General features: G+C 44.4%; 1 protein-coding gene across 2 annotated transcripts in view; it reads right to left on the bottom strand.

The window, feature by feature from the left end:
• Positions 1-1646: 1646 nt before the first annotated feature.
• The window catches only part of hpse2 (heparanase 2), a 58238-nt gene continuing 49060 nt past the window's right edge, over positions 1647-10824 (bottom strand). The window contains exons 11-12 of one of the 2 annotated variants that reach the window (XM_049009155.1): positions 9405-9551; positions 1647-3806 (exon numbers count right to left, since the gene is read on the bottom strand). In XM_049009155.1, coding sequence (XP_048865112.1) covers positions 3641-3806; positions 9405-9551 — 313 coding nt within the window. In that variant the 3' untranslated portion in view covers positions 1647-3640. The remainder of the gene's footprint in view (positions 3807-9404; positions 9552-10824) is intronic. The other variant, XM_049009156.1, reaches the window with a different exon arrangement.

Here is a 10824-nt window from a genome sequence, read left to right as displayed (position 1 = left end):
TCAGTAAGCATTGGGGCCATGGTTTTGTTCCTGGTGGGGTTAGGGTTACAGTCAGGGTTGGCGTCGTTGGAGAAAATCAAGAAATAAATCCTAAACAAAACTACTAAACGTGGGTAGGTTTCTTAACTATACCTGTAAAAAAATACAATGAGCTACAGCTCTCAGGTGAAACAACAGAAACAGAAGTATCATTTAATATAGGGACAGTGCCTTGAACACTAATATTCTGCTTAGTGCATTGGAGTCGCTAATTGGCATTCATGAATGGGTCACCATGATTCTAACTGCCAATTTACATTAAACCTGTCTGAATCATGTGTCCAGTCCAATGAAAGAATCCTTTATGCACTAGGGTTTACTCTCAGTGCAAATATTGCCTTGATATTAATACAAAATTGGAGATGCTAAAGATCAGAATGTGGCATCAAAGAAGAAATATGGTGTGAAAGCTCTAGAAGTCTGTTTACAAGTCAGGTAGGTTCACTCTCCAATTTTATCCGTCAGTTATATGGCACAACATACACTGGCTGATTCTCTGTATTTCGCAACATGAGCAACCTCTGAATGAACAGTATAGTAGTTGTGTGGCTGACCGTAGGGCCATAAGCCTAAAGGTCCTAAGCACAGGAGGAACTTAGTCTTAGACTTTTGTGCATGATACTCATGATACTGAACAGAAATTGTGTCAGTGAGGCATCCATCCTCCAGTGGTCTGAGAGGCCATGCACTCACACTCACAATCTCACATTATAGGTAATTTAGAGATGCCATTTTCCCCAAACCACATGTCTTTGGACTGCCCAAGGGAAACACACACAATGGGGGAGACACTATACTGTCCATTATTTGAAAATCTTGGTGTGAAACTGCAGGGAAAGCAAGTTCCTTTAATGGAACACAACCCCTAAGTAAACTGTGTGAGTGTTCCTGCACTCTGTAGTCAACTCGGGTAAATCCAGTTCAAGACAATAAGAGAATGACCCCGTGTGTGTTGTTCTGCGGTCACCCCCACGATTCTCTTGGACCTGCTGCCATTAAAGCCCATTTTGCTCTGCATTCAGACACAGAGACTGGGCTGGCTGTCCTCCCCTCTCCTGACTGTGCCCAGATACTGGGAATGAAGCAAATAGCTCCAGGCTTACCAGTGGTGAATGTTTCCCATCAAGACCAGTTCACGACATTGCCCTGACAAGACAATGCTCTTGCTGGCCACAACAAAGCTTGCGCCCAGCTGGCAGGCACATCTGCTGGGCCCCGCACAGCCCCTCGCTTCCTGGACGGACTCCCGCCCTCTGTGATCCCTCCAGCGTCGGCCCTTTGAAGGCCAGTCAGCCGATCCATGCTCAACCTGGTGGGACATAAAGCTGGGGCTTGGGTTTCTCTCCTCTTTGTGCGGCAGCACAGGTATAAATCACAGTGCACTCGGGGTCTTTCATCCCGGTGCTCCCACCCCTGAACATGTGCTCTGAACAGCTCCCCCGGCAACTGGGTGCTTTTACAGACCCATGGAGGTGCACTCGCTCTAATGGTTCATATCGGCAAAAGACAGCATCTGACTGGGTTTGCTGCTGAACAGGTGAGGAAGGTGGGACCTTTTAAACTAGGACCATTTAGCTAGTTCAGTTTTTTCATCAAACACACTCAAGGTCTGTGCATCAACCTTGAGCACAGCAGACGCTGAACAAAAGATTTATTTTCGAACTATCAGCAAACAGATCAATGACTGAGTGGTCTTCCATGTGGCAGGCTGGTCATACATCTGACCACTGGTGACAGCAATGTGTAATCCTTGCAAGGAGAGACTGCCCATGAGTAACTTTATTATTACTGTGTACATTTTAATGTCTGGTCTTAAAAATCCCACAATAAAATAATGTCATTCAAAATATGCACAACTCCATATAAACAAGTAAAACAGTCAGAAGTCAGACATTTTAGGCGATGCCACAATGCAGTCATTACTGTAGCCTCACGTCCCCTGCGAAGGGGCCACCAGCAACGTAACATGCTAGGCAACGGAGGCTGCGGGATGCAAATCCTGTGCAATCTTCTGAGGACACCAATTATAATGATGACAATAAGATCTCTATAAAAAATATTTATACTGACACATTTCCATAGTTATTTCAACATGACTGAGCCTTCTGCTTGGGTTCTACATTGTAGCATTGTAACGTCATTTTGTTTTAATCTCTTCCACAATATTAACAATAAAATACTAATTACATACACATATACTTTCAATTAAATTAAAATATATGTAATAAAAACATTTAAAGAACATCTTTCATCTACATGCTTTTATATACAGTTCATATTTCAAATAGGATGATACACAAGCTCTAGAACTCTGTACAAAAATATTTAGCTGTAAATAAGTCTCATTTCCCTCGAAAGCTAGCAGCACTATGGCAAACCGCTGGCCCATCATCTGCCGCCGACAGCCATTACTGAGCCAGACCCAGGGATGCCACACACTAATGCCGCTCCTCGCTAGTCCTTCGGGTGGCTGGCCGTTTCCAGCTGTTTGCTTATCCCACGATGTGATACATACATAGACGGCCGCAATGGTCTCGCCCACAATCATTCAAGGAAACAGCAAATGTTACCCAGTGAAGGAGAAGCTGCCTTCGTCGGGTACTTTAGCGCTAACTGGGTCATACCGTTTCTTCTGCATCTTGCCACCTCAGTGCCCGCTGCCTACCTGGACCTCTGGCTACCTTTCCCTCAACGGTGTCTCAGTGCAAGTCTGGGAATTTTCTCTGCCACTCATGCATCTTTGAGAAGACAAAACATAGCCATCAACACTGTGTTGCTAAGTGCATTTATACTCTTTCCTTTCTTTTCTGTCAGTCACATTTAACCTCATATTAAAGGCCTGTCCCCTGCCTATTTTTCCATGGCTTCAGTCTGGTCTATCCTAAGCCGCACAGCAGGATCCTCAAGTTGAGACGATACTGCTGCCTTGGGGGTTGTGTAAAGACTTCAGTCTGCCAATAAAAAGTACCTAAAACAGACCAGCACTGTAGCTATTAGGCATGTAAAGTAAGGTGACAGCTCTTTTCCAAGGCAAAGCCTAGATGTATTATATGGGGATAAAGAGAGAAAATGGGGCAGTTGGTAAACTGGCTGCCGGTTCCCCTGGAAACCCTGTGCTGGCTCCCAGGGCTGATGATCCCCTCCCTCCCCTTTGCAGAGGTCCTCTGAGGGACACGGGGAAACGGGACAGTCTGGACGCCTCACGGCTGGAACGGCAGCAATCACTTCAGCAAGCTTTTAACTCAAATGCAGTCATGGTACGGCTCTCACTGGCCAAACTGACATACAACAGGATTCTGCGGTTTCTGTTTCTGTGGAAAGGAGAAGGTGAACCACATTGGAATGGTTACATTTGCAAAATTACTGGAAATGTTTAAAATAGAATTCATCAACAACAACAGATTTGCCGCAAAAGAAATGGCCAAAACAATGGGGAGATTTTCGGCTGAACTGAAGACACAACCCGAGGCCATAACAGAATTTTCACACCGTGATATTTGTCCTTGAGGAGGTCTTGCTGCAAGGTGAGAAAGGGAGATCGCCTTGGCCCCCGATAAGCATGGGGGCAGGCCTTCACTTCCTCCCATGCCAAGGGTGTGGCCTATCTGCGGCAGGCATATGCGTTGATGTTCTTGATAACGAAGAAGCCGATGGCCATGGGTGGCATGGCGATTGTTCGACCTGCCCGGAGCGTTTGCGGCTTCAGCTCTGGGAAAGTCTCGTCGTCCAGCATCACCAGGGGCTCCCCATTCAGCTGCATGGACCTGCTGACAGGAATCACTGGCAGTCACAGTGCAGTACAGGCACACAGACAACTGCTAATACAACACTGTGCTCCTTGCCTCTTTCGGTTGTTCACTGGGGGGCGCCATAGTTACACTTTACTCAAGAATGAGGGAGCTTAATGTCTTACTACTGCATTCCACACTGCAGAGGCCTTTCCTGATATTTTACTGTCATATTTTAGCCAAATTTCTACTCATTTGGACTGTACAGAGTTAAGCTGATCTGTGACTCACTATTTTTATACACGTAGCATTTTTGTTTATTAAATGAGCACCAATATACTGTTTGAGAAAGTAAAATTTGTTGCAAGTTTTTTTCATATTTGCTAGTAAAGAATGGCGTAATCAGAAGATACCTCGTGAAACATGTGGGTTTTGGCTATGAAAGCTTCCCCTCTCATGCACACCAGCCCTTGGAGGATCACCAGCGCTCGCAGGAGCAGTGAGCGCTGCAGCTGCTCGCTGGGCTTCCTCCAGGCACGCTGCTGTGTGCATCTTTCTGCAAGTGCCCTTGATGAAAGCAGGCCGCAGAATGTGGAATACTTGAGCGCCTTGGCATTTTTTCCAGCGCATGTCTTCATATTCACAGACTAGTCAACCAGATCAGAATAAATCCGCTTTAGAATGTGTGAAGGCTTCAGACAGATTAGTAATAAAACTGTCCTTGAAATAGCACCTTTTGTTGTAATAGGAGGTTCCCTCTCTGACTTGCTTCTGCATCCTACCTCTATCTTCTGACTTTATTGGCTGTATGATGGATACAACAGCCTGGTCCTACCTGGGACCCCCAGGCTGAAAAAATCACAACATGCTGCCGGTCTCTTCTTGTGGACCTGGAATTCTTCTGAAGCACACTGTGATACGCTGCGATGGTGTGACATGGCATGCCTCTAAAGCAACGCCAAGGCCGTTTGTTGATCTTCCTAACAGCCTTTTTCTGCTAGGATTTATGCTTGTGAGTTCAAAGCGACGAAGGAGGTATGTAAGCACACTGTGCATGGTGCCGCGTACAGAGAGAGGAGTTTGCATTTCCTTTAAATATGATGGAAATTAAATTAAACTCTCCTAATGGTTCCATATGTCTGCGCTGGAACGGCAATGCTTACAGATGTGGGTATGTGTGTGAGTGCGGGGGGACCTGACAAGGAAACCTACAGATCAACAGTGGAGTGTTGGAAATGAAACTGTTTTGCATCTTGAGCATTTCTCTTACTGTCAAACGCGCAGACTTTAAACATTACCGACAACAAGAAAAAAACATCACATTCTCTAATTTACTGATGTGATACTACTGCCAGTGTAAAACATTTCAGGAACAACAGGTACAAAGCCTTTTGTGAAAGATTCCTGTGTTCATAAACACACAGCATGAACTATATGCTTTCAGTGTTCACAGCTCTTAGGTGCCTGTAGGGGGCGCTGAAACGGCTGTGAAGACCTCAATAGAGGAGCCGTGTTAGTGTTTGTATAAGAAGGCGGTCACTCTGGACGGGCTCCTGTAGTCTCAGAGGAGTCTGCTCAGCATGTACACACTTCTGAGACAGACAAGCGAGAGACAAAACATAATGCGAGTTCTCACTAGGCCAATAGCATGTGTCCTCGGTTTGCCACACGGTGACGATTCCATGAACCTGATTGGCTGTCTCCTAGTTTATGACAGCTCGGGTGTAAGTTTCTTGCTCACCTTCCTGCATGGCATCAGAACATTACATCCCTCAAAGACCATCTTTTTGTTCAATTTGATCTTTTTTAGTTCTCACCAAGACAAAAGTTTCTGTTTATATAACTTTTAACTGAAAATCTTTTCAAGATGTAAAGAGCTTCATGTTATGCCAAAAGTAACGACTAAATATTCTCTATGTACATATTACACAGAGTTAAGATTGCAATGGACTTGAGCTTTTTTGGGGCATTTTTACGTTGCTGAAACTTCATACATTTGAAATGTTTATTGACAAAATTCTAAATTTAAATCCTTACAACATGTGCATAGTGGTCAAGAAACTGGACCCATATCCAAATGTTAAAATGGGTAAATATAAGCTAACATCTAAGAGTCTTCAATGTTATGATGTGGAAGTTTTAAGCAATGGAACATTTGAAGTAATTGGTTTTTTATCTGGTAAAAACACATAAATATTTTAAGTAAAATGTAATGTTAATTTGTTGATTTAATTTGGTTGTAGGAAGGGGGCCTGCAGTTTGTAAAACCGCCAGTGATTTCCTTTCAGCTGCTTTTGATATGATACAGAAAAGGTTTCGTGTAGTGACCAAGCAGAGAGGTCACAGCTGGCTATGGGTCTGTTCCTGGGAGCTCAAGCAAGCCTGCAAAGGAAACACAGGACGGTTCACGCATGCCGTCCGAGTACCCGCATGCCGTCCGAGTACCCGCATGCCGTCCGAGTACCCGCATGCCGTCCGAGTACCCAGGAAACGGCTTCTCTGCCACGGTGACAGAAATGACATGAAATACTACCTTCAACTCAACAGGACATTATCTCACTTTAATTTGGCACTGTTTTATTGCCCATTCAGCAAGGGCACCATGGCGCGGTCAGTATGTGGTGCCGTGTGGGAGCTGCAGCTTGTTAATCGCTGAGATTTAGCTGTGGAATGATGCCCTGGAGGGAGTACAGCAGACTAATCGCTGAGGACCAACATGCATCAATCATCCAGTTTGCCCAGTATTAATCAAGCCATCAGAGTTGGTCTGGCATTTCTGGATAAAATTGCAGCACACAGAAGTGTCACGTGCCTGGGCCACTGGTGGCTGAAGCCCCAAATGAAGCCGAACAAGCTGCGGTTATATGATTGGTTCAGATGTTTTAACAGCCATGGGCTCAGTGTGAGAATTCCATAGTGCAGGGCCGCATTTCCCAAAACCTCCGTAATGCTACAATAATTGTAACTTCAGAGTAAGCAAATGCGATATGAGGTACCTTGGGCAGATTAGCTCTCTGGGCTAAACCCCTGATGCCTTAAGATCCTGGCAACGCCCCTCGTGGCAGGTAAAAATTACTTATATGCAGTATATGCAGTCAAACTTAAGAAAACAAGCATATGTGAATGACTTTTTTTATCTGCTATGACTATCTCTATCACTCACGGCATTCACAGAAACTCATTATTAAGGCTACAATCAGTATATACTTTCCATGATTTCAAGAAGAACTTGATTGTTTTCTGTGTAGTTGTCCGTCGGTATACACTCTCTAGGAAAACATTATGAGCATTATGTTCATAAAATGAACAGTTGGTGTGACCTTACACAAATCAACATTTCATTTCCTGACACATGTGTTTGGGTTTGGAGATTCTGAGCAATGGAAGGTATGAAGTAACGATATCGTCATTCTGTATATGTTACTGAGTTAACCTGATGCTCTGATTCGACAAGGAAAGCAAAACATTTCAACACACACTAATTCAGCATGTCTGAAGACTCAGATCACGGCAAGATCCTCTTGCGTGACGGCTGTCTCCTAGTTCCGCAATCGACAACGATAACTAACAGTCCTGTGGATTGCTAACTGAATGCATTCTTCTTTTCACAGACTTTGCTGTGAATGTCAAGGCAAATCCACTCAAATATTTCAGCAGTGCAGACATGGTGGCTAACACTTGCAATGATGATTTACTAACTTAAATAACTACTCTATAAAACTGATGAATTCTGTTGTAAAATATCATGCAAAAACTTTTTTTGTGGCTATAATGCCACTTGTCTCATGCATTGTGCAGTCTTGCTCAAGATAAGTGGTTGGGAGATGGACATATGGTTTTATGCATAAATGGCTGATAACATTTATCTACATAATAAGTTAATCAACCATGAACCATCCCAGCACCTTCCAACACCACTTATCCAGTACTGGCTCATGGGGAGTCTGGAGGCAGTGGAAGAGTGGACAGGATGCCAGTCCATCACAAGTTACACATCGAGGGCAATTCAGAGATCTTAAACTGCTAGTACAGATTAGCCAGTGGAAACATGAGGCTAGCATGTAAACTCAACACACGTAGAGACTCAACACATGTAGAGGGCTGGCTCAGAAAAAAAAGCACATTTTACTACATAATAAAGCATTTTCAAACTATACATTTCTGCACCTGATGGTGAGTTGGATTACATTAAATTTAAGAGTCCTGAAACAAGACTCTGAGGAGAAAGGACCATACAGGGATATATAACTTATAAAATACGCAGGTGTTGAGTCATTCTGCCATAAGTATTCAGCCTGGAGTATCATGTGTGTTTATATTGATTAACATCTGGCACTGGTAAGATATATATGTAAGCTTTCATGCACTGAGACAGCATCTGCCTTCCTATCCTTGGGTTCACCTTCAACACCTCAAACATCCAACAAGTTTGCAATGTTATCTAGGTCTTACAGCTTAACCAAAACAATAAGCTGAGAGTCAAAATGGTGTGGCTAGCTGACATGTTGACAAGGGCATAACTTTGGGTCGAGCATAGCGGGGGTGGGGGGTGGAGGTCTCCATCCATTTTATGAGGGTTCAGGGGGTTATATTGGCTGGTTTTGATTATTGGGGGGGGGGGTCCTCCATCCCCTCCACAATTTACACCAATGCATGTAGACAATGTTTGGAATTACAGTTGGAAGCAATAGACAGGGGAACATGAACCGGAGCACCACGCTACTTTCCACATCATTCAAGCCTTCAGGTGCCTGTAATGTTTCTGATTTAAGCACCATTCCAAGTCTGGCTGCTGTATTTTGCCCGCTGCAGGTGCGCCTTTTTCCAGGACAATGCAACAGCACAGGACACAAAGTAAGAGTCGAGTCCAGGTGTCATCAGAGCTCCTCATACGTCAGTCACAGGCTCCACCTTCATCGTCGTCCTCCCAGCTCCCCCAGGCTGCCCCCCCCACCTCCCCAAGGGCAGAGGAATTTGTGGAACAAGCTAATGGTAAACCCAAAAGGTTGACTTGACCTTGGACAGTACCATTTACTCATAGGATTCTGTCTGTTTACTTTATCCGTATTTTGTCTTTTTGTCTGACAATCCCAAAATATAATCGTGTTTATGTTTGCATTACAAGGAACCCACGGCTTTCTGCCATGTTATTGTAACCTGGGTCCCCCTCCTCTTGTATAGTTTCAGTGCTCATTGTTAGGTCAGCGTGTGTGAAACAGGATACCCCATTAGTGGCAGAGTTGGATATTTTTTCAAAAAACAAGGGAAGACCTTGGCCATAAAATCAGCTCTTTGTGCCTGGAATTGTCTCCCTGTCTGCTGAGGGTGTGATGGCCTTCTCTTCCAGGTAATGCCCCCCCCCCTCAGATTGTGAAAATAATAAAGACCATTCATTCTGTGAAGAAGGCTAAATTCACCAAGTACAATCTTTTTAGGCAATAGTTAACTTTATATATAGATTATATATAATGTATATTATATGTAATAGGTAAATGGAGATTGGCAAATGGCACTAGTGTAAAGAAAGAACTGCTTCCTGAACAGCACCCCCTTTTGACAATGTAGTGTGACTATTGTTAGCCCATAACTACAGTGTCTTGGGTCTGCAATGCTCAGGCCAGGCCAGACTGTGCTCACCTGGAGTGGAGGCCCTCAGGGCCCATGGGCTGCAGCAGGTACTGGTGAACGGTCCTGTTACGCAAGGTCCCCGCCAGCTTGATTTTCTTCCGTGATCGGTGCAGGTTAATGATGTAGATGGTTATAGAGCCCCGCATGTAATTGTGACTGGAAGGTAAAACAGGGAGAAATAGCATCTGTTAATAATAAACAAATGCATCATGTATGTGCACGTTTGGCAAGAAGACAGCCAGCGACATAGTCCAGGTTCCGCTGGAATCATTTGATCAAAGTCAGATTTTGGAAAAATATATATTTCACCAAAAGAGGACAATCTGACACGCAAATTCACCAAATATAGACACATTGTACACAGTGAAAAGGACAATAGTTCATATTTATACCTGCAAAGTTGTCAGATTTACAGAAGGACCTTATTCTTTCCTAACGTATTACAAGCAGTGCCCAGGGTTCCATTCCCTAAATCTGTCTTTAAGGTGAATTTGGAGGAAGGTACATAATAATAATAATATTATACAGAAATAATAAAACTACATATGTTACTGTACTATACGCTGAGCCAAGAAACTGCTGAAGCTCGAGCATCAGAAAGTTGTGTGTACGTTTATTAAAAAAACCACTGCGCTCAACCCAGATTTTTCATATAACGGGCATTTTGGCAGTCCGTTGTTAAGTATGAATTGCCTGTATGTTGGACGTTCCTAACCCAGGGACTGCCTGTACTCTGTGCTACTGACAGAGGCCCGCCTTATGGCTGTGCATGGGTCATCCGCAGCTTTAAGTGGGTGGCTCTGACTGAGCCTTGATCTGGGGGCAGTGGGCTGAGCACTGCAGCCCTATTAGATAAAGATTAATACGTAGGAAAAGGCAAACACGATAACATCCAAGAGCGACTCTAATACCAGGCAAAGAATAACATAGATGTAGTGAGTACCACATGTTGTCGTGGCCCAGTCAATAAGGGCACAGCTTGGCTCCGTCAGCACAGTGACCTCTCACTGCAGCGCTGCCTGATTCACGTCTTTATGCCGCAACATAAAAAAAACTTTCATGGGGCACTGTGAAAATCAGATGAAAGCAAAGGCTGCCGTTGTAAAGAATGCGCCACGGTTGTGCAAACAGAGAGGCACTACCTATCGGGGGCAGCCGCTCAGACGGAAAGCGGCAAACTGATGCTAAACAGATCAAACAGTGGGGGACCTCGAGCCAGACGATGCCGCGTCAGGGTGCAGAAAATGCATGACGGTGAGTCGCTTTGAAAACGAAGCGGAAGAAATTATGGAGGAGGACAGGAATAAAAAGCCCCGAGTACTAAAATAGGCTGTGTGTTTCAACTGGGGACAGCCAGGGAACTCAGACAGAGGGAGTCCGTCTCTTCCTGTCTGAACTTGGGGGGCTAATGGACCCCGAGGGTGTCCCT

The sequence above is a fragment of the Brienomyrus brachyistius genome, chromosome 3 (genome assembly GCF_023856365.1).
Source record: "Brienomyrus brachyistius isolate T26 chromosome 3, BBRACH_0.4, whole genome shotgun sequence".
In the NCBI taxonomy this organism is placed as follows: Eukaryota; Metazoa; Chordata; class Actinopteri; order Osteoglossiformes; family Mormyridae; genus Brienomyrus; species Brienomyrus brachyistius.
Note: the sequence above shows the minus strand (reverse complement) of the source record. Positions and strands in the feature narration are given on the sequence as shown.